Below are 24,840 nucleotides of genomic sequence, written 5' to 3' on the forward strand. Positions count from 1 at the left end.
TTAATTCTCAGGAAAAGATGAGGATGGTGTGAACTGACTCATCACAGCAGATGCATTATTCTGTGAAAGTCCTTTGGTTTCCTTTAGAGACGCGCAACAACACGCAGTCAGAGCGAGGGGGGGCGTCACTGCAGGGTAGAAGTACTCAGATCCTGTACTTGAGTAAAAGTAGAAGTACTCAGATCTTGTACTTGAGTAAAGTAGAAGTACTCAGGTCTTGTACTTGAGTAAAGTAGAAGTACTCAGATCTTGTACTTGAGTAAAGTAGAAGTACTCAGGTCTTGTACTTGAGTAAAAGTAGAAGTACTCAGATCTTGTACTTGAGTAAAGTAGAAGTACTCAGATCTTGTACTTGAGTAAAGTAGAAGTACTCAGATCTTGTACTTGAGTAAAGTAGAAGTACTCAGATCTTGTACTTGAGTAAAAGTAGAAGTACTCAGATCTTGTTCTTGAGTAAAGTAGAAGTACTCAGATCTTGTACTTGAGTAAAAGTAGAAGTACTCAGGTCTTGTACTTGAGTAAAAGTAGAAGTACTCAGATCTTGTACTTGAGTAAAGTAGAAGTACTCAGATCTTGTAATTGAGTAAAAGTAGAAGTACTCAGATCTTGTACTTGAGTAAAGTAGAAGTACTCAGATCTTGTTCTTGAGTAAAGTAGAAGTACTCAGATCTTGTATTTGAGTAAAGTAGAAGTACTCAGATGTATATATATATATATATAGTAGTACAGATATATATAGATGGATAGTTAAACTCATTTTTTTAAACGTTGAAATAGTGCAAGAAGAGACGGAGTAGGAATGAAATAGATGATATAAGTAATGCAGACAAAGTTAACATACCTGTCAAAAATAAATAAATACTAAAGCAAAACAATTGCAGAGAAAGATGTAAGTGACCAAGTAAATGCAGGACTCTGTATACATGTAAATAGAAGGTAAACAACAGAATGTGAAATACAATACAGTTTAAGGTAGTATTAAGTAAATTGTGCGAACAGCTGGAGGCTGTGAAGGCTGCTTACAGAGGGGTAATACTGCACTGAGTGGAAAAGGGGAAATCAAAGTGTAACTGATTAAATATCTGAATGTTTCCTGCATTAATTCCACATTACTCATGTGTTATTTCTCAGCATCTCCACTGTGGCCTGCCGCCTCTGGTCCCTCCCTGTGGTGTGGGTCACACTAACCTCCACCCACCATCCCACCACCGACTGCCAGTCAACACAAGCGGCATTCCTACAACCTCAAACCCCTTTAGCAGAACAACAAAGGCCCCTGTAAGTCGAGAAACACTGAGGTAGAACAAAGCACAACCCATATACCTAGTTTATGAAACGGATGGTTGTATAAAATCCTTTTACTGCAAAACTATTCTTCCTGAGATAGTGAAAATGTAGGCTCCTCTGAAGGGGGCTGTGTTGACCTCTGTGTGTATCTCTGGAAATAATGCTCAGAATGTCACCAAATGTGGACTGGATGTTCACAGAGAGGCATAGCATCCAGTAAGCAAAGATTACATCAATACCTTTCAGCATCTTTGTAATATTAACACTGAAACACAGGTGAATCATAGGCGCAAAGATGCAAAGGGTATGCTTATTTATTATGAAAGAAAGGAGTCTAGTCGCCCAAAGATGTAATGTATATGTACCGGAGACTAGTAGACATAGTTTTGTTGACTGTTCACTTCACCCTCTGCTGTCACCAGCCCCTAACAGCTAACCAGTGCAGCCACAGTGACCGGCAGAATGTGCGAAGAGAAGGACACAAAGCAAAGGTTAAGAGATCAGAAAATATGATATAACTACATATTATATTTAATATCCACATACTATTATGAGTCATATAATACAATGTGCTTCTGACAGCAGCTTCGGGGGGGATATCGTCCATTTACTCATGTACTCTTGCTATTTGATGTGCTTACTGGTTGATGGCAGCACAGTCTTGCATGGTTTAGTAGTTTCCAGTATCAAAGCACGGAGAAGATGCTCACTGAGGTCAGGAGGGCCCTGGTGCATTCTGTCTCAGGTGCAGTGTGTGTTAGTGTGTCTGGCATTGGATCACTTGCAGCCTGATTATGTCTGAGAAATCTCACCGTGAGCAGAACTGGACCCTCGTGCCCCCAGTGGAGCAGTCCAGGAGGTCCCTATTATTGGGGAAAGGGCGTCCCCTGGTGGACAACTCAGGGAACTCTTCCAATTGTTCTAAATCAGACAGACTCATTTATTTCAACATACTATACAACAACTATGACCTAGTATATTTTTCAACACATGTTTCTGTTTTTTATTTATTTATTTTAATTTGATTTTGTTTTGTTTGTTTGTTTTGCTTGTCCTAGTTTGTCCACCCTCTCTCATACTGTAAAGCATGGGCGTCCAAACATTTTGCACCGAGGGCCACAATCACAAACAGGTACTGGGCTACTCACTAGAGGGGAGGTATATTGCCTCATGAGTTAGCTAAATCAATCAGATGTAGGTAAATTACTCTTGATACTGCAAAATCCTTCAAGAAAACCAACAGCCAACAGCATAGCTCTCCATAGGTTTCTTTATTGTGTGAGCAGCTTAACTCCTAAAACAGAAGGAGAACCAGGCAGGGTGTTTGTGAAGTGTGTTACGAGCTACTGAGATTTGTTAGAAAAAATGTTTTCAACTTTGACATAATTAATTTGAAAAGTGGGTTTATTACCACACACAGTACTACTGTGAAATGTATTTTGACATATGTTTAAGAGGTACAATATAAGAAAACACATATTCCATTACACTTTGGAATTTGCTGAGGGCCGATATAAAATGCCCCGCGTGCTGCATTTGGCCCCCGGGCCATAGTTTGGACACCCCTGCTCTATCGTTTAATTATAATGTACTATATTATCCTTTATTCATTATCATCTTATCATCAGTCAAACTATTCGTTCAACAGAGTGTATATTGTAAACACAGATATGGAATAGGAGGAAAATGAACGCAGAATAACTTGTAATCTTCCATGTCTCTCTCCGGACACTAGAGGGCGCCACACCGCCGCAGGGAGGGTGACGATAGGACTCAGATACAGATGTGAGACTCAGTCCTCATGAAAGCCTCCACACACACACACACACACCACAAACACACACACACACACACACACACACACACACACACACACACACACACACACACACACACACACACACACACACACACACACACACACACACACACACACACTGATGATTATGAGTGTGAGAGAACAGGAGAACAATGAGAGGACACACACACACACACACACACACACACACACTGATGATTATGAGTGTGAGAGAACAGGAGAACAATGAGAGGACACAAACACTCACACATACACAGACACACACACAGACACACACACACAGACACACACACACACACACAGACACACACAGCTGGTGTCACTTTCTCTGTTGTGGAGCCACCAGTAAATTAATGGAGTGTTAATGAGTTCAGCTGTGTGTGTGTGTGTGTGTGTGTGTGTGTGTGTGTGTGTGTGTGTGTGTGTGTGTGTGTGTGTGTGTGTGTGTGTGTGTGTGTGTGTGTGTGTGTGTGTGTGTGTGTACCTGGACCTTTTTTTTACATTCTATATTTATTTCTATATTATGACTTTTCAGATTATTTGAGTTCAATCATCTATTTTTTTTAAACTGTGTTTTTCTCTCATATTTTTGAACACACAATTTAATTCATTTTAACACATTTTTTGTGACTTCTGTCATTTCTTCCACTTACTGCATCATTTTCAATATGTATCTCCACGCAGTATACTTTGGCTTTTCTCCATATTTTTTGACAGATTTTATAACGATGTTTTTATATTTCTTAACAAACTCCCTTCATTTTCTTTGGACATACTAAACTGTTAGTCTCTCACTATACTATGTCCGGACTTCTCTCTGATATTTTTGACATAGAGTTGGATTAAACTAACAACCAAAAGGTGCATTTCTTTCCACCAGCTCTTTGTTTTCAGATAGCAGGTTGGTTATTGTTAAAATGTGTGTGTAATGGGCGATAAAAACCTTATTGACTCGAACGTTTCCATATTGTTTTTATTACACCTCTCCGAGAGCCCATATTTAATGCTGCACAGATTTTATAATGGCTGTTCTGAAATAAAAAACAAAAGAAGTATTGATGCTGTTCCTGCAGTGGTGGAGAGTACATTTACACAAGTACTGTTTTAAAGTACACTTATGAGGTCATTTGGAGTATTTCCATTTGATATACTTTATACTTCTACTCCCCTACATTTTTACAGACTCAGATTAGTAGATAACATAAAATATAAATCCACTAATAATTAAACATGATCATGTAATTACAGGTTGAGATATCCAGGAGCAGTTTATATAAGGCAATGACAATGTGCTCCCCTTTTACCAGCTGATGAGCACATTAATGCACCAATAATCACAATCCGGAAATTGGCTTTTACGCACTTTTTCACACACACACTCAAGTACATTTTGATGCCAACTCTGAGTGTTTTACAATGTAGTATTACTTCTATAAGTCTGAGTACTTCTTCCCCTCTCCATCCTGGTGTTTCTCCCCTGAATTGACTCTCATACCTTCATCTTTTTTCCCTGTAGATTTTTGACGCTCCTTGTTTAAACCACACAACGCGCTCCGGCCTGTTTCCAATCTGAGGACATGCGTGATGAATTTGGGGAAATCATCTGCAGCTTTGCCGGTCCTGCACAGCCCACCCAGTCCGGACCCAGACCCCTCTGCCCCCGGGGTATCAATACGATTAGAGGCAGGAAATGTGGGAATCCCCAACAAAGGGCTCCATCATTAAACACAAACAACCAGAGGCCTCCCAACAATACCCGAAGCGCCCTCCTCTCCTCTCTGCGCTTTTATGTCTCTAAGAGTGAAAATCTATGACTTTCATCCCGATAGCACCCCTCTGCTGCCATTATTAAAGAAGATAATCCACGGGGGTTTGAAATGAGAGAGAGTTTCTACCCAGACTCAAATATTATTCCTTCTCCATTTTCACACATGGTGGTATTTATCGATATTTTGTCAGAGAGGACCGAGACTCCTGTGGGATTCAAAGACCGTGCATGCAGGCGACAAATTATTATTTCCCCAGCAGCAGTAAATCACTCATTGCAGTTTTCATCCTCTGTTTGTTCGTCTGACAAACATGTAATTGTGCATCAAGTGTGCGTAAAGAGCGGCTGCAGGAGCCTTCCATGGATTAAGGCTTAAGTCCCTGCCTCACGTAGAGAAGCGTTTGGGGATTTTCCCCCTCGGGCTGTAAACTGATCTGAAGTGTCCATCATCTGGAGTGGAAATTAAAATGTGTATTTATGGTGTTTTAGTATCGTTTTCCATCAGCGTGGTGCGTTTAGCTGCAGCCTTTCCTTCTTTGGTTCGATTTCAAATGTAAGACAAAGTGATTTTCCCAAAAGTTTTTACGCAAAATAAACAACTTTTAGGAAAAACTCTCATAAATATTATTACAAATGAAATATTTTTTGGTAAAACTATGACAATAACTTGCCTTTTTCGAAGTTTTATAAACAATGTATACTTTTTGAACTTAGTAAAACGTTTTTTATTTTCCATAATTTGGAACATTTCTGTCACTTTTTAAAACATTTTTAAAGCAGCTGACAAATCCACAGCCTAAATAGAAAATGCGAACTGCTCTCTAAAAATAGCCTTCTCCAGATTCCCTTCTCATGAGGAAGTTTTCCCTGAATGGATCTCTTAATGTCCGCGTCGATTTGGCACCGCTGTGCCGCTGATGGGGAGGCTGGTACAGGCCTTCTTGGTACCCTGTGCGTCTTTTTCATTGGTCAGAATCCCTTTCCTCGTGCCTCACCGTGACATCACATCCACCTCCACCCGAGCCACAGGAAAGCAACACAGATTACAGATGATGCTGGACACCTCGAAGGACGTGCACACTTTTACGCTTTTACGCACAATCACTCACTGACCGCTCTGCTGCGCGTAAAAGTGCCCAAAACAAAGGATATCATCGCCTGCGGTTTGGAGAGTGGAAAAGAGTGGACCGCGTGTTGAAGAGCTGGAGGAGTTGCACGGATCCTTTTTTTTCTTTTTTTTTGTGAATGAAGATGAGTCGTGCTTAAAAGTGTGTTGATAAAGTTTTGGAGAGGTTGTTACTCCTCCACCTGTTGGCAGGTGGCTTTGCCCGCGGACATCTACTATGACATTGGGTTTGGAAACCATGGAGGATATTGTGATCGACGTAGTGGGGGAAGGACTCAAAGACAGCGCAGAGGAAGAGCTCCAACCTTTGGATGAGTCGCACAGCACCGAGACCAAAGAGCGGGACGCGTACAGCCCCGAACCCGGCTGTCCGTCTCCGACTAAAGGCAAGAGTCCCGCCTCGGTGAAGCCTCCGTACTCCTACATTGCTCTGATCACCATGTCCATCCTGCAGAGCCCGAAGAAGAGGCTCACCCTCAGCGAGATCTGTGACTTTATCAGCCAACGCTTCCCCTACTACCGGGAGAAGTTCCCCGCCTGGCAGAACTCTATCCGGCACAACCTGTCTCTGAATGACTGCTTTATAAAGATGCCCAGAGAGCCAGGGAATCCGGGAAAAGGCAACTACTGGACCCTGGATCCGAACTCCTCGGACATGTTTGAGAACGGGAGTTTCCTGCGGAGGAGGAAACGCTTCAAGCGGCAACATTTCCGCTTCGAGCAACTGAAGGAGCAGCAGCTGGAGCCCAGCGCGCTGCACGGGTTCCCACATTACGCATTTGGGGCCACGGCTCTGCAGCTGCCCAGCCTGGAGATCTACCCTTACCTGCATCACCACGCGCACTCACACCCGTGCAACCCCGCGTCCATCCCCCCTGTCAGCAGCCTCCTGCCCGCGCTCTCCAGCTTCTTCTCCAAGACTCACCCCGGGTTCGAAGCCTTTTCCCCGGTTCAGTGCGCCGGGTTCTCCCCTCCTCTGAGCTCCATGTTCGGCTCCCCTGCGCTCTTCCACCCCGCGGCCTCCCCGCACCTCCTCACCTTGCACCAGGAGTATCAGAAGCTACAGACTGCCAATAATAAGTGAGCAGCTCACAGGACTCAGAGCTTTTTCTCAGGTAACAGAGACACAGAGACACTATGAGCGGAGTTTCTCCAAATCTGCTTTCAAAGAATGTTGTACATAAAAAAACTCTTCCTCCTTTTCACGTTTTATGGCAAAAATATTTTGGCGTTTTTTTATTTTCTTCTCCTTTTGTTTAAATATTTAAATGACGAGTTTTCTTGACTTTTTTATGGAAATAAATAAAAGTGAGTATTTAATCCTCGAGTTCATTTGTATTTTGTACAGATACATGAAGTAGTATGAAGATATTTAATTCCTTTATGGATCATTCTCCAAACGTGCTTTACTATCTCCCGTGTTTACACTTTATTTCCGAATAACTCATTTAGCCCATATTCGTAATAATGCCGTAAAAGAAAATCACTTAAACGGTAAGAAGATAAACAAAACAGCAGAAATATCCAAAGAATTTAATTTAAATAAAGGGTTAATAATATAATGTGACGACTAAAGTTAAATGCAGGTCTCGGAGGCCTTGTGATGAAAAAGGGCTTCAAATTATATGAAAACAGTCCACTCGTAAAACATACATTTTCCTCCGTGTTTTAAAAAAAATATTAACATACTTTGCATAATTATCAACCATTCAAATTGCTCCATGTCTTATTTAATACATTCAAACTTCAAGAAGGAAAGATTTACTTGTAACATATTGGATAATATGCTTTAGAAGTGACGGGAAAAGCAGCGTGTTGGATAGAATCACGGCCAGGCTGCTTCACTTACAGTAATGCGTCAAATCTGAAAAAGGCTAATAATAAGAATAATAATTTCCATTAAAACCCTCGAGCACGGCATCTGTGGGCAGCTGCTGTGTGTGTGTGTGTGTGTGTGTGTGTGTGTGTGTGTGTGTGTGTGTGTGTGTGTGTGTGTGTGTGTGTGTGTGTGTGTGTGTGTGTGTGTGTGTGTGTGTGAGAGAGAGTGGTGTTCATGGGCATAACGCTGAAAATATACATGCCTATAATTGCCTGACTCTGCAGGGCCACACACTCTGAAATCTGTCCAACACATTTCACATGTCAGATCTGTTCCTGCATACAGATCATAAAAGCTCCAAATGTTCCCACACTGCAGCTTATTACTGTATGTATAATACTATATATTTAATCCTTATTATACGTTGAGGAGAATGTTTTTCGGTTGGTTTCTGTTTCACTTGTCGTTAAAAAAGGTCATTTCTAAGCGATAAATGACGATAAATAGGTCGCTTTATCATTTTAAAAAATAATTTAGAGAGGTTTTATATTGAATAGGGAACACCAATTATACATAACATTTATTACTTTATTATTTGACTTTAATAGAAATAAAAAAACACAATTCAATAAATCAGTGTTTTCATAATCAGAGAGTTGCAGGAAGCCTTTTTTTTTTTTACAGAGAAATCCAAACAAATTATTCTTGTTTTTTTTATTTGATTATACATTTCCATTTACATACAGGTGTGTAAAGATTCATCTGTTAAAAAACATGCATTTATTTAATACTATACCTGTTCTTTTGACTGACTGAGCAGGGGTTTGAATACTCCTCGTTAACCATTCCAACCTTTTCTTCTAAAAGAATACGTACAATATTTTAATTGTCATTTTATTTGTACTATTTACATATTGGTTTATTGATATTCAGCTGTTTAAAAAAGGTAAATTAATTATATTTTGTATAATCAAACTTCTTACAGAGTGAGTAAAGCATTCCAACATGTTAAAGTGTCTTTTATTCCCTAAAGAAACCTTAAAAAAAACCTATAAAATGATAAATAAAGACACAGGAAAAGTTAAGATAATATTCCATCCCCGCTCATATTAAATACAGAGTATAACAGCGATCATCCAAACCTAAAACAAATGATCTCATCTGATTTCACCTGCATGCACAAGCCGGATAAATCACCAGATTTCTCGTCAAACTCCCCCACATGTCTCTAATTTAGATTATCTCATTTATGTTCATTTCTGCAGAATGACAGTCGTTAAATAATCCTGGGTTTCGGAGCATGGAAGTATTTATTTAATTTCACTGAGGGTGGGTTCAGATGGATTACCCAGAGCTGGAGCTGTTGGACGGCTCCTTTCCTCACAGTCTGGCACCCGGCGAGCGCCTGAGACAAACACACACAGATTGTTACCTGATGCTGAGCTGTGAGGAACACACACACACACACACACACACACACACACACACACACACACACACACACACACACACACACACACACACACACACACACGCACCCATTCAGAAATACATCTAATTGAATCTGTTTTGAGGTTTTCCTTCTAAACCAAACGTCTAATATTTGCCCTGCTGATCTTAAACAGTGCGGTGGTTAAACATGAGATCCATATCACACACTGCTGCTGTTATCTGATTGGAAAACCACATTTATATACAGTTTAGTATTTATTTAGTTATCAGGGCTTTGCTTGTAGTGATAGAGAATGTCATAACGTATCCGAGGCGTGTAAAGAGGGTGTAAATCTGTGAAATAAGGAACAATGACAAGAGTTTCCTCAAGTTCAGTACTTCACTAAACATGTGTTACTTCACTTATTTTACTTTAATGCTTCATGATACTCTCACTACTGCATTTTGTAGGCAAATGTTGTCCTTTTTACTTCATTTTGCAGCTTTAATTATAACTATATTATACATACAACACAGGATAGGACAGCTATGAAATCATGAGGAAAATAATACAAATAAAATGGAAAAAATCAACTAAAATTACAATAAAATGAATTAGAAATAATACAAAAGAAATATATAAAATGAAAAATGTAAGTGACAGAATAAATAAGAATTAAATGTGTACTTATACACTATATACAGACAGAAGAGAATTAGGGACAATTTTTGAGATTTGACCAAAAGTAAACGTCCTAATTTTGACAAATGTTTAACTTTTTTCTTCATTTTGCAGCTCTAAATGTAATTAGATGAAGATATTAAACATATAAGATGAGATAAGATTAGGGAAGTTAGCAGCAAAATCAATAAGGGTGAAACAGGATGGGACAGATGTTAAATCGTACGAGGAAAGAAATACAAATAGAAATTACAATAAAAATACATTTGAAATAATGAAAATAATACTAAAGAAATGTATAAAAATAAAGGTTGTTAAAAAATGTAAGCGACAGAATAAATAAGAATGAAATGTGTTTACTTATCTGGATACAGACAATAGGGACAAATCATTTTGGGGATCGGACCAAAAGTAAACGTCCTAATTCTGACTTTACTTTTGGTCGGATCAAACCAAAAATCCTCGTCCTTTTTTGCCATAACTCAGAATAAAGTGTCATAAAGTGCAGTATAATGAGGTTGAATAGTGTGGTCAATTATGAGGGAAACGCTGGTACACTAATAGTCTTTTGAGGGCATTAGAGGAAGACTTTTCAACAGAGAAAGAGAAACTGAAGCGGATTTGCAGGCAGGGAGGGGGAGGCAGGGTTGTGTTTTTGGTAGGGGGGGGTTAGCGGTGCACCTGATAAAATAAGCAAGTCAGACACCCCAGGCTCGTGTGTGTGTGTGTGCGTGTGTGTGTCGGTGGATTACTTTCCACTCTGAAGGAGGTGCCAGTTCTCCCTTTGTGCGTCATTGAGTGTGACAAGCTGTATTAAATCCTCACTTCTGTTACGAGTAAAAGCGTCTTTTTCAATGATTGAGAGCAAAGGTTTTCCTGTTTTTCAACCTATACTTTTTCACAGAATGAGTTAAATTTGATGTAATCTGCAGCACTCCTGATGTGACACGAGGGGACGGGTGTTTGAAGCTGTCACCACGGCGCTCTGAGCTCCATCGCAGCGCCATGAATGGACGTTTATGTGACGGGCTGTCAGTGGTGCATGCTGGGCGACGGACGTTCTGCTCGGTTCTGCGTGGATTATCAGTTCTCACAGATTGTTAGTCCTTTCCTTCAGCTATCAAGTTCCTCTCCTGTGCAACCGGCTCCCGGTGTTTGTCTGGAAGGATGAAACCATTCCCACGTTTAAGAGCAGGTCGAAGCTTATAGTTAGGGCTCAACCTGGACCAGACTCTAGCCCTGATTCTTCAGACTCTGCTCTCTAAAAAAGGCTCCTAGTTTTGCTGCTATAGGCCTAAGACTTTGAGGTAAAGCTTATAATTAGGGCTGGCTCAGGCTTACCTCGGACCAGAACTTAGTAATCATATTTATGCTTAAGATTTCCCTCTTCGATTAAACTTATATTTAAGGCTGGTTAAGGTTTGTCCTTGAACTAGCTCCTAGTATTCCTGCTATAGACTAAGGCTTTCCTATTGGATACAGCTTGGCTAGTTCAGGCTCACCTCGGACCAGTCCCTAGGTATGGTTCTTCAGACTTTCCTTTCTAAAAAGGCTCCTAGTTATGCTGCTATAGGCCAAAGACTTTGAGATAAAGCTTACAGTTAGGGCTGGCTTAGGCTCACCTTGAACCAGACCCTAGTTATTCTGCTACACGCTAAATCATCCACTTTTTGATAAAGCTTGGCTGGCTCAGGATTACCTTTGGACCGGACCCTAGTAATCATATTTATGCTTAAGATTTCCCTCTTCAATCAAGCTTATAGTAAGGGCTGGTTAAGGTTTGTCCTTGAACTAGCTCCTAATAATTCTGCTCTATACTAAGGCTTTCCCATTGGATACAGCTTGGCTAGTTCAGGCTCACCTCGGACCGGCACCTAGTGTTGCTGCTGCAGGCTTAGACTTTCTGGGGAGTTTCTCCTCTCTTCTTCTTCTTCTACTTTTCTTTCTCTGGATCTCCAAGCACTTGTGTCCCATGCATGCTACTAACTCAGTATCATCCTCATAAGTTGTCAGTATTAAAGGTTACGTCTGGTTGCGGCAGACTTGTGACCTCCTCCTGGATCTATCTTCTGTCATTCTGATTGTCTGTGTTTGATTTTTAAACAACATCTACTGCCCCATTAATCTTGAGGTCTGTTTGGGAGGTTTCCCTGGTCTCAGGACAGAGGGTGTCATATGCGGTACAGACTCCAAAGACCCCGGAGACAAATCTGTGATAGCGGCTGTGTAAATACCGTCTGATCGACTGATTGATTGAAGCTCGTTCCTCCGGGGGAAAGTGACTGGATTCCTCCCGAGCTCCATTCATGCCTCACTCACGCCAAGCCAAACAGGCCAGATAAACTCATTGGAGGGTTAGGAGAGTGATGCATCCTGGGAAAACCCCTGCGAGTTCAGTCTGTCTTGTTGCACCGAGTCTGAGATGCATAATCTGGAATACGTTCCTCTCAAATATTGATTCTGTCTTGTAGCTTTAGGTGTTTTATGTGCGTTTTTTGGCTGCTTACACACCAAAGACTCTGCCGTTGACTTAACCTGGTTCAAATAACAATGGGTTGATGTCATTTCCTTGTATTGGATTGAAATAGTTGGTTAATATCCATAAATACTGCATTCATTTTGACTAAGGGCTCATTTCTGTGTATACTGACCCCAGGGTTAGAGTTATATTTACATCACTTTAAGGTTATTTAATTAAATCCATCTTTAATATGGTTGCAAAATCCTATTATCTCCCCTTGCTTTTTGTATAATTACGAGTCGCTTTTCAAATTGTTAATAAAAGGTTTGTATTTTCTGCGCTGAACCCGTAAAGTGAGATTTTAAAGGCGACATATAAGGCATTTTTTAAGGTTCATACTTGTACTTTAGAGATATTAAAACATGTTAACTCGACTTATTGTTCAAATGAAGGCACTATTTGTCTCAAACTGTCTGTTTAATATACCCCTGGCTGACACGCTCCGTTTTTAGCGCCAGTCTCTTTAAGAAGCCCTGCTCTGATTGGCTAATTGGCTAAAAATTGTGCAGTTTTGCAAATAAAGGTTATTAAACTGTGGTTATGTATACTCAAATGGGGGGCGGTTTATTTTAATAAGCATGCATGTTAGTTTGTAATGGAAGTGAAATCTGAATGGCTTGTTGAATATGTGTTTTTCTGATAGTCAGTTTTATGGTCTGTAAGCACCTCAAATCTATAAAGACAACCTCTGAAACGTTAAATAATATAGCTACTTACAGTTCAAACCTATTTTGTTTAACCATTTATGAAAATAAGTCAGCGGTGATATTAAAGCAACAACATTTACCCCGTCTCAAAACAACCCTCTGGTACTGGCTACGTCCTGGACCGAGTGAACTCCCAACCCTACGTTACTTCCTGTGTGAAACCGGCTGATTTGTGTCTCCTTTCATACTCCCTGCGTGTGATTTGTGCTGCAGATTGTGGTGATTGTGAAGGTGTTGTGGTTTTGCAGTTATCTTTACTAAATCTCTCACCTTCCTGCGGAGCTTCCCTCTGCTCTAATGGCTGATTTCCACAGGCCTCACTCGCTCTTTGGCGTTTGCTTTTCCTGGCAGGAGCAAATCCCCGCTTGCCCTGCTTTGGGGAGTTATTCAATTATAAATCTTCCACCCTTCTTTTAGCTACATAACCCCCCCCCCCACAACCCCACCACCACCACCATCACTTTCCCTGCTCTCCCTCTCTCACCGGTCCATGTGTTGCCAAGCCCAGTAAAAAGCGCCGCTCCGTGGGCGCACCTCTCTCCAGTCTCGTGCCCAAGAATTTATTACGCTCAGGGTGGGTGAAGCGGAGAGTGTGCTTTTTTCGGAAAAAGGGGACCCCCCCTCGAGCCTCAGTGCCAACAGATGACAGTGACATATAGCAGGAAAAGCCACCCAGAAGGAGAATGATCTCACACCTCAGCCACGCTCTCTCCGAGGGGAGTGGGAGAAAAACAGAGCGAGGGTGGAGAGAGAGAGAAATCTGCAGCTGGGGGGGGGGGGGGGGGGGGGGGGCGATGAAATCAAAAAGAGGAAAGGATGGAAGAAAGGGAAAGGTGGAGAGGGAGAACAAACAAGCAAACTGTACAATGGAGTAAAAGATGGAGAACAAAAATATATCTTCTTCAAATGTTTAGTGAGTAGTGTCTCTGAGATGTTCTCTTCCGACCCTCAGCTTGTTTCTGCACCGATAACATGCCAAGTTAATGTGTGATGCTGTCTCCCAGAGCCAATCAGCTGCGAGAATCTCACTCCAGAAAACAGAAGCAGCAGCCGTCAACTTCAGTGTTTTTGTCTTCAAACACTTTCCCCTTTCTGTTTTCTATTCCTGAAAGTTAATTGTATTTTTGTTTGCTAAAAATATCTTCAGTTCCTGTCCGTTCCAAAGAAACAAAACTGGAGGCTTCAAAGCAGTATAACAGAAACAGATCCATGACGTGAGGATCCCAACATCCACTTCCTGTATGCAGTCTGCAGGGACGTCCAATCCTTCTCTTTCTTTTAATGGCGCCCTCACCCTGTCCGTTGGGCTTGGCATCACCACATCATCCCTTTACCAAGATTCTGCGCCTGCACGGTCGTCAGCATGGGAGGTATTCACTGCAGGTACAAGGCCTCCAACCACCGAGAGCAAACCCTCCCTCCCAACGGGCCCCAACATCAAACGCAGCAGCAGTGTGATGTCACCCACGGCAGCCCCCGAAACCACTTATTGCACTAAATGAGAGCCATTAGCCGTACAAACAAAGACCCACAACTCTGTGTTAATCAAAAGGCGGGCAGGAAGCACAATTAACATCTGGGCCCGAGACGTGTCAGAGCGGGGTCAGACTGTAAACCGCCCGGGCGTCTCGTTACAGCCGTACGGTCCGAGGCGGTGGACGTGCCGCCTAATGAGAGTCAGTAACCCCAAACCCCGGCTCTGACTGATCTTGGAGGATGACTAAGTGGTCTGCTTTCCACGCCAGGCATCGCCACGGAGAGCCCGAGCAGAGCCAGTCGAAATGTTAAGGACAAGCGTAACATTTCGAGGCACAGTTGGACGACAGAAAGACGGAAAATAAGTATTATAATTCAAACAAAGCGGCTTACTTTCAAAAAGATCAAGTGCAGGTGAAAGCAGGAGAGATTAAAGCAGATGAAAAGCCCCTGCAGACTTCAGTTGGAGACCAAATTTGCTTAGTTTGACCTGTCATTTTAAGTGTAACCAACTTAACTAATGGACATGGATAAACTATGCACAACAAACTGAATGAAGAAAGTTGAGATAACTGTTTTCATATAGTTAGCAACTACTCATTTTCATTTCTTACAGTGTAGGAGCTGGAAACTCTTTCTCCACCTCTGTCTGCACTTTCTCTCTCGCCCATTACATGTTGGGTTTTTTCTCCCCTCAATAACGTCTGCAGTGGCATATTACAACTTGGAAATGGATTTTAAAAGGCAGTGGAGAAGGGTGCCAGAATGGGAAAAACATGGATTGGCTCAACGGAGGCCGATTAAGTGGGCATGCCAAACCTCACGCTTTGTAAGAAACAAGAAAAAGACCCTTTTTACATTAATGCTGCGGACCCACCGCATAGTGGGGGAATAATCAAAAATCCCACCCTCTTCGAAAAGAGAGAGAATGAAAAATCCAGGCGGTGGATTGTCACCTCATACCAATCCTTTTTCCCCTCCGCTGTCACCACAACAGCACTTTTAGTCATCGCTGCAGGTCCCTGAGGTGGGAAGTAACTAAGTACATTTACTCAAGTACTTTACTCAAGTACCATTCAGAGGTACTTATACTTCAGTATTTCCATTGCATGCTACATGCCACTACACTTCAGAGGTAAATGGTGTACTTTTACTCCACTACTTTATTTAATACCTTTGTTGCTAGGCAGATTAGGATTAATGATGGTAAATATAATCAGCCCTTAAATCAGACTGTAGTTCACCTGCAGTAAATCCAGCAGCTACCCTGCAGTATACAAAGCCATTCAAACTAGCTGCACCTTTACCAGCTCTGAGAACACTTTAATGATCAATCATTATAAAACATATCAGAGATATTATTCTGAAATGGACCAATCAGACAATGACTACTTTTACTGTCGCTACTTTAAGTACATTTAGAGGAGAGTACTTTCTACTTTCACTGGAGGAACATTTAGAATACTTTCACTGTGACAGAGTATTCCTACACTCTGGTACTTCTACTTTACTCAAGAACAAGACCTGAGTACTTCTACTTTACTCAAGTACAAGATCTGAGTACTTCTACTTTACTCAAGTACAAGATCTGAGTACTTCTACTTTACTCAAGTACAAGACCTGAGTACTTCTACTTTACTCAAGTACAAGATCTGAGTACTTCTACTTTACTCAAGAACAAGATCTGAGTACTTCTACTTTACTCAAGTACAAGATCTGAGTACTTCTACTTTACTCAAGTACAAGATCTGAGTACTTCTACTTTTACTCAAATACAAGATCTGAGTACTTCTACTTTTACTCAAGTACAAGATCTGAGTACTTCTACTTTACTCAGGTACAAGATCTGAGTACTTCTACTTTACTCAAGTACAAGATCTGAGTACTTCTACTTCTACTCAAGTACAAGATCTGAGTACTTCTACTTTTACTCAAGTACAAGATCTGAGTACTTCTACTTTACTCAAGTACAAGATCTGAGTACTTCTACTTTCACTCAAATACAAGATCTGAGTACTTCTACTTTTACTCAAGATACAAGATCTGAGTACTTCTACTTTAACTCAAGTACAAGATCTGAGTACTTCTACTTTACTCAAGAACAAGATCTGAGTACTTCTACTTTACTCAAGTACAAGATCTGAGTACTTCTACTTTACTCAAGTACAAGATCTGAGTACTTCTACTTTTACTCAAGTACAAGATCTGAGTACTTCTACTTTTACTCAAATACAAGATCTGAGTACTTCTACTTTCACTCAAATACAAGACCTGAGTACTTCTACTTTAACTCAAGAACAAGATCTGAGTACTTCTACTTTACTCAAGTACAAGATCTGAGTACTTCCTCCACCTCTGGTACTTGACTTGAGTATTAAATGTTACTTTATACTTCTACTCCCTTACATTCTTTACTCCAGGTGTAAATATTATACACATTTTAAAATGGTATGGTAAGTTATTACTAATACAGATTTGAAATAAACTACAATAACAAACTACAGCTTCTAAATGCTCTTGCATGTATTTATAAGCCAATCAAATGTTTTATATTCCATAATAATACTTTCAAAACAGCTAAGGTGCATAATGGGTACTTTTACTTTTGATAATTGAAGTACATTTTCTGTCAAAGCTCTTCAAGATGTTACTTGGAGTAACATTTTGAATTCAGGACGTTCAGTAGTATGGAAGTATTTTCAGACCAAAGTACTTCTACTTTTGCTTAAGTGAAGGATCTAAGTACTGTACTGTAAAGCCAACCCAAAGGCATGCAAACATCCTGCAACAGCGACATAAATCCACTAATTCGGGCCTTTGTGTTTGGTAATGGATGTTGTGCTGTGTAGATGTGATATGATGGGATTGATTGCTGTGGAGATCACTGAGGCTGCTTTCTAGCGCCGCCCTGCCACCCAAACTGTCGGCCAGCGTTCATCCCATGCTGCCTCTGTTGGTGGTCCCTGGTGTAAGCTATATTTTCCCCTCGCTTCTCTCTGCCTCTCTCTTTTTTTATAGCTAACACAAAATTGTTCCTAATTCGCTGCTGCTAGAGGGGGGTAATTTGCGGCTTTTGGCTGAGTGTCGCAAGCCCCAAATTTGAAAAAGCTGCTGAGTTGAAGGCGCTCTGTGAAACGCTGTAAGAGCAGCCGTGGAGGGAAAAGAAAGAGCCCTAATTCAATCAGCTGAAAAGGAAAAACAGCGAAAACATGATAAGCCTCAAAAGGAAGAAGATAGCAATGCAGTAATAACTGTTGGGTAATGTCAGCTGAAGCCACCGAGATTTATAGCTGTTTTAATGACATGATGGCGATAATGGCTCCTCTTATATTCCCAGTTAATAGGATCTGTGTTCAGCCTATGAAAACACTTATCAGATTATCTCATGTTTCTCGTGTTTTAGGGGGGGGATCAAACTCTCCACAGCTGACTGCGAGTTACAAAAATAGGCCAAATGTAAAAGGAAAAACTGCTGAATCATCATTTAATGACAGGGCGGTTTAGTAATTACCTCTCTGTACTGGGAATCAAGTCAGTGGAAGTCTAGAAAAGTTTGTCCAAAGTTTATACGTACTGAAGGAGTGCCTCAGAGTCCTGTGCTCGGCCCACTTTAATTCATCTTTAAATAATGAAGGGTTAACAACACATCCTTACTTTATTTTTGCAAGTGTGGAAAGAAAGTAGCTCAATAAAGAAACACAAGTCACCTGACGTGTGTGAAAGACAGTGATGGATAGCTGAGGCTATATGTAAAAGTGCTCCTCCACATGGATGGATAAATTATTTTAAATTACAATATTTGGAACTTTTTCCTTGGACAAGAAGGTATTCAATAAAAATGAAATAATGGTTTGAGTAAATCTGACCTGCTGCGGGAAAGATGAGCAAACGGGAAGTAATTGGAGGCGTTGGGTCTGCTTTCTGCCGGAGTGTCTGGATCTCTCTTTACACCCTAAACGACGGGTGGGTGGGAGGGGGGGGGGGGGGGGGGGCGTCGACACGAGGGCCTGAGAGGTGCTCATTCATTTTGATTAACAAGGCTTTCCTCACTCCCATCCCATCCTCCTTGGTGGCTCGCCGTTTCCTCGGGGTGGGGTGGGGGGGTTCCTTTTTTTTATCCCACATGGTTTTTCGCTTCCACAACAGCACGTCATTCCCAGAGTGTTTAAACACTTAGAGAAGAAGAAGAAGAAGAAGAAGAAGAAGAGGAGGAGGAGGAGGAGGAGGAGGAGTGAAAAAACACTCGCGAGCAACGAACAGTTCTACATTAACTCTGCATCCCTCATGGGAGCCGTTAAGGCCGCCCCGTAAGCGAAATGAAGTCAATAAATAAACGTGGCTGTTGTCAGATGTCTGGAACAGCTTGAGAGGGCTTCAGCGACGGGGCGGCCCACCATGTTGAAATGAAGGGTGATAAGTTTGGGCGGCCCCCGCAGAATTAGACGGTACAACTTGCTGAGTGCCATTGACTAATGAGGGCGGGTTTTGTTGCATGATAAATAAAAAAAAAAGGAGAGGAGCTTTTGATCTGCACCACAGTTTGCCTGGAGCAGTCATAATGCCGGGGTGTGGGGAACAGCATCACAACACAGGTTTTGTTGTTTCATGCACATCGAGCTGCCTCTGATAACAACGGCAGTCAATCAAAGCAGGAGGGACAACAAACTGCAGAAAGAGACAGAGCTGTCAATGCACTGAGCCTCGTTTCATGACTGGATTGGATTAGAAGACTTTCCCAGATTTACAATACAAAACAACAGTTCAAAGTCTTCAAAAACCATATTTTGAACTGGTTGCATTTATTATTAAAATGATTATTTCTTGTATTTGTTTGTTTAATTATTAAATAACAATTGAATTTATTATTATTGTTATTATTGTTGTTAATAATAATAATTTATGTTTTTAATTATTACAATTTTAAAAATGATTTACCAGTACCTTATTTTCTCAAATTAAAATTATTTTAATTAGAATTAAAATGTGCATTTCAGGGTAACTTCAGGCACGTGTTTATTTAAAGGTGTAACTTTATAAAAATGTTTAGAAACTATAAGGTTTTTCATTTTACTTATGTGTTGAGTGAAGCTTCTATAGCCATACAGAAAATAGCGCTCGCGGTGGGGGCGTGAGGTCATGTGACCGTGCTGTAGTTCCTTTATAGCCCAACATTAGCCTCCTTTAGCTTAGCGGTGGTGACGTGAAGTCATGTGACCGTGCTGTAGTTCCTTTATAGCCCAACATTAGCCTCCTTTAGCTTAGCGGTGGAGACGTGAAGTCATATGACCGTGCTGTAGTTCCTTTATAGCCCAACATTAGCCTCCTTTAGCTTAGCGGTGGTGACGTGAAGTCATGTGACCGTGCTGTAGTTCCTTTATAGCCCAACATTAGCCTCCTTTAGCTTAGCGGTGGTGACGTGAAGTCATGTGACCGTGCTGTAGTTCCTTTATAGCCCAACATTAGCCTCCTTTAGCTTAGCGGTGGTGACGTGAAGTCATGTGACCGTGCTGTAGTTCCTTTATAGCCCAACGTTAGCCACCTTTAGCTTAGCGGTGGTGATCTGAAGTCATGTGACCGTGCTGTAGTTCCTTTACAGCCCAACATTAGCCACCTTTAGCTTAGCGGTGGTGACGTGAAGTCATGTGACCGTGCTGTAGTTCCTTTATAGCCCAACATTAGCCACCTTTAGCTTAGCGGTGGTGATCTGAAGTCATGTGACTGCTGTAGTTCCTTTATAGCCCAACATTAGCTTTTCAGAAATAACATGAATGTGATGTCAGTATTTGGGGATTATCCTGCTGAACAAAACCTGTAAATATCATAAACGTTTGTTTGACACAGAGATTATTTTCTGTAATAATCCAAAATGACATGGAGAAATCCCATTGGCTTTGTGTCGAGGGAACCAGGGAGGTGCTGCCTTCAGGGTCAGCCTACAAAATAAGTCACCCCTGCACCACTATTTTGTGTCTTGTGTCGTATTGATGTCATGCAGTAAAGAGGACACTGGGACATGTATACGGGATGGGTATAAAAAGTGAGTTTTTGAGACACAGCTCATCTCTGGCCCTGAAGGGAAACCCGAGGAGAAGCAGTAGCAGCTGGATTGAGTGTTTTTCCAAGTTAAAGCGATTGATCAGTGAGGGTCCAGAGGGAAGAGGGATGGGGTTTGGGGGTGGGGGGTGGGGGGAACATGGTTCAGAGGAAGCTGCAGGTGTGGGGAAGAGAAAACACAATCACAAGTCAAGTCAAACAAATGCAGCCTCACTGATGGAGACGGATCGAGGGTCAGCATTCCAGTCCAGGCTGGAGATCTCCACCACTTAGCCCTGGGTCCTTGTCTGCAGGCTGCTCCTGCTGCTGCTGCTGCCAAAACATCTGGACGCAGAGAGAGGAGGGGAGTAACAGAGAGGAGAGGGAAGGATGGATGAGAGGGGGGGAAAGGAAGAGAGCGGAGGTGGAAGAAGATCCTTCACTTATTTATCAGAATCTAAATACTCGATTTATCTCTGGGGAAATTGGGTTTCACTTTAGAATAAACAACTTTAGTAAAAACAAAAGCTAAAAATAAATGTGTTTCACGGCTTAGTTGAACACTCCATTCTGATTCGATTTGGACATTTCATAGTGACGCAATACGAGTCAATAAAGTACATGTTTAACTAATATTGTGATCCAAGTCGTTGGTTTATTTAGTGGTTGGCCGTGTAATAATGTCATTAAAGTAAAACACCACTCGTGGTGACCATGGAGCTCGACAAGTACGCTCATAAGGTGCTCGTAGCTTTCATTTACAGTCCAAAGGCCTTCTCTAAGAGAGCCTAAACGACAGCATACCCTGATAGCAAAGATTCAAATGAATCAAAATGTTAATCATCATCCAGGCCTTCAGACCCAGTTCATCTCCGTATTCACCTTCAACCCTGTCGTCCTTTCCTAACCCACCCAAGGACACCCCCATTAGCCCACCAGCGTCACCTGTTCTCCTACATTAGCGGTTGAAAGGAGAAGCTGAAGAACATGGGTGTGGTTATACAATGTGAAGCATACAGACAGGATCACACGTGAGCTAACTGAATACCGCTCAGACAAACGCTCTTCAGCATTCATTCTTTTGTCATCCTCTGACACACAGCTACAGACTTCTCCAGTGTCTGATGAGTTCATTAATAGTAGAGTAATGTAATGCAAGAGAGAGCCTAAGCCCCGCCCTTCTACTTCCGACCCATGGGACCTTATTTCGGAAACAAATACGTATGGTAGGCAATGAAGAGTTATTTTTGGATCCCGTTTGAATTGTGCCATGAAATACACTTTGAAGTATGAGTTAGGAAAAAAAAAGTTTGTTGTAAAACTGTGAAGCAACACCTATTTCTGTGTGAAACCGCTCGATGGACTACATCTCCGGTCTCGCACAGTTCGTCACCAGCACCAAAAGCCAAAGAACGAGCGAGATCCATTGCTGGTACAACTACAAGTTGGTACAAAGCACTCAGGCGTCTTGTTAAAGTTATCTTCATATCTCTTATATTTAGTGGAGGGGGGAAATCATGACATCAGTGATGACATCAGTGATGACATCAGTGATGACATCAGTGATGACATCACTGATGACATCACTGATGACATATCTTACGCGACTCTTGGATTTGTAGTATTTCTAGTTGCATATTTTCATAGTGGTATATTTCAACAAACTGTGACTTTCTCGATTTGGGAATTATTTTTAAAGATTGACAAACATCATGTGTGTAATTCATGGCACAATTCAAACGGGATCAAAACATAATTTCTCTCTGGCCATTGACTACAATACCTTTTCCAAAATAAGGTCCCATGGTGGTCCACCGGAAAGGGAAGGACTTAGGCCAGGGGTGTCCAAACTACGGCCCGGGGGCCAAATGCGGCCAGCAGGCTATTTTAAATTGGCCCTCAGCTAATTCAAAAGGATAATGTCATACGGCCCACAAATGAAACTTGTGCTTGTCTTGTATTGTACTTAAATATAAGTCAAGCACAAGACAATATGTAAACTGATATGTAAACTGAGTTAAAGAGCCCACTTTTCAAATAAATTCAGGCAATTGAAGTTGACAAAATGTTCTAACAAATCTAAGTTGATAAAAAAAAAGCAACAACTGATTTACAGAACCAGCTCGAAATATACCCTTCATGTTCCCCTTATTATAAGCACTCTGAGCGAGCCCTACGGAGGGCTGTGGTTTAGCCTGTTCTTTTTCCTAAAGCACATTCAAGTATCAAGCCTAACTTACCTACATTTGATTGATTTTGCCAACTTATAACCTAACTTGAGAGGCAATATACTTCAACTCTTGTAAGGGGCCCGACCTTCGTATATTTTTCTGTATTTGGCCCTCGGTGAAAAAGGTGTGGACACCCCTGACTTAGGCTCTCTATAGATCATATAAGCACATCATGTGTGTGTGTGTAAACCAGCATGTATGTACCAGCAACTACCACTTTCTACAAAGTATTCCTCCGAGGTGTTAAGCGGTTAGAAGGAGTATGAAATGGAAATACTGAAGTAAAGCCCAACTTGAGTACTGAGTTACATTCCTCTGGAAATGAGGTCAGGAGATGATGTTAAACGAACAGCCGTGTTTATCTTCCAGGACTCCCGCGGAGGAGGGATCAGTGATCTCGTGTCGGTGGGGGAAAGTTCACACCCTCCGGAGCTTTCTGACATCTATCCTCCGAGCTGAGGCGTCTGTAAATGGGACATAACCTCGTCTCCCTGCCTCCTCATCCTGCAGGAGCGTCAAACAAACTTTCTCTCGTATTATTTCTTCCCGTGCTGTCCCCAGGAGTCCCGTAAAAAGCTCGCTCTGCTCTTGTTTTCTCTACTGGTCCAGGGATGAGATAGAGCTCATAAAGAGTCGACTCAGAGGGCAAGCTGAGGTCCCGCGCTCTGTAAAAAAAGAGGCAGCTCGGGTGGCGGTAGCAGCACTGAGTTACACACACACGCACGCACGCGCGCACAAACACACACACACACACACACACACACACACCTTGGGAGTATTTGATCCCTGTGAACACTGCATGGCTGGGGGGTGGGGGGGGGGACACGCTCTGTAAATTCCCCTCCCGTGTGCTGTGTGCTCTGAAACAGCAGCGCGAGCTTGTAAAACCTCCTGAAAAAAGAGAAAGAGAAACCACACACATGACAGGTGCCAGCGTCAGGAATGTGAGGAAACAGAATAATGAAATATCGTTTTGGAGCTTTTTTTACTTCATGCTTTTATGAGGAAGGGTGTGTTGATGAGTTTGAGAGCACTTCAACGTGAGTTCATACAGTGTTGGTGGGATTACTCTGATCCTTTACTTAGGCAAACCATACTGTGCATATCCTTTACAGCAGATAATAGTCTTGCATTGATTGTTTAGTATTCATGCTCTAAAGTAAATACATCTGTGTACTTCTACTCCACTACATTATTTAATCCCTGTAGTTGCTAGGCAGATTAGGATGAATGATGGTAAATATGATCTCCCTTAAATCAGACTGTAGTTCACCTGCAGTAAATCCAGCAGCTACCCTGCAGTATACAAAGCCATTCAAACTAGCTGCACCTTTACCAGCTCTGAGAACACTTTAATGATCAATCATTATAAAACATATCAGAGATATTATTCTGAAATGGACCAATCAGACAATGACTACTTTTACTGTCGCTACTTTAAGTACATTTAGAGGAGAGTACTTTCTACTTTCACTGGAGGAACATTTAGAATACTTTTACTGTGACAGAGTATTCCTACACTCTGGTACTTCTACTTTACTCAAGTACAAGACCTGAGTACTTCTACTTTACTCAAGTACAAGATCTGAGTACTTCTACTTTACTCAAGAACAAGATCTGAGTACTTCTACTTTACTCAAGTACAAGATCTGAGTACTTCTACTTTACTCAAGTACAAGACCTGAGTACTTCTACTTTTACTCAAGTACAAGACCTGAGTACTTCTACTTTACTCAAGTACAAGATCTGAGTACTTCTACTTTACTCAAGTACAAGACCTGAGTACTTCTGCTTTTACTCAAGTACAAGATCTGAGTACTTCTACTTTACTCAAGTACAAGATCTGAGTACTTCTACTTTTACTCAAGTACAAGACCTGAGTATTTCTGCTTTTTACTTCTCCCACCTCTGGTTGTATCTCTCCTGCTAGCTTGCTAATT

The 24,840-nt window shown here is 41.5% G+C and overlaps 1 protein-coding gene across 2 annotated transcripts; it reads left to right on the forward strand.

Moving 5' to 3' along the window:
* Nucleotides 1–682: 682 nt before the first annotated feature.
* Nucleotides 683–9,263, forward strand: foxd7 (forkhead box D7). Of its 2 annotated transcripts, XM_063904387.1 has the most exons (3): nt 683–1,298; nt 4,623–7,115; nt 9,085–9,263. In XM_063904387.1, exon 2 carries the CDS (start codon nt 6,218–6,220, stop codon nt 7,082–7,084), a length of 867 nt encoding a protein of 288 aa, XP_063760457.1. In that variant the 5' UTR covers nt 683–1,298; nt 4,623–6,217; the 3' UTR covers nt 7,085–7,115; nt 9,085–9,263. The 2 variants fall into 2 exon arrangements, with proteins under 2 accessions (XP_063760457.1, XP_063760456.1); XM_063904386.1 differs by lacking the exon at nt 9,085–9,263 and having other exon boundaries at nt 4,623–7,256.
* Nucleotides 9,264–24,840: the final 15,577 nt, after the last annotated feature.

This window comes from Eleginops maclovinus, chromosome 16 (genome assembly GCF_036324505.1).
Source record: "Eleginops maclovinus isolate JMC-PN-2008 ecotype Puerto Natales chromosome 16, JC_Emac_rtc_rv5, whole genome shotgun sequence".
NCBI classification, from domain to species: domain Eukaryota; kingdom Metazoa; phylum Chordata; class Actinopteri; order Perciformes; family Eleginopidae; genus Eleginops; species Eleginops maclovinus.

Excerpts from the sequence above, each read along its gene's own strand:
- foxd7 (XM_063904387.1), top strand. The coding sequence starts at position 6,218 with ATGACATTGGGTTTGGAAACCATGGAGGATATTGTGATCGACGTAGTG.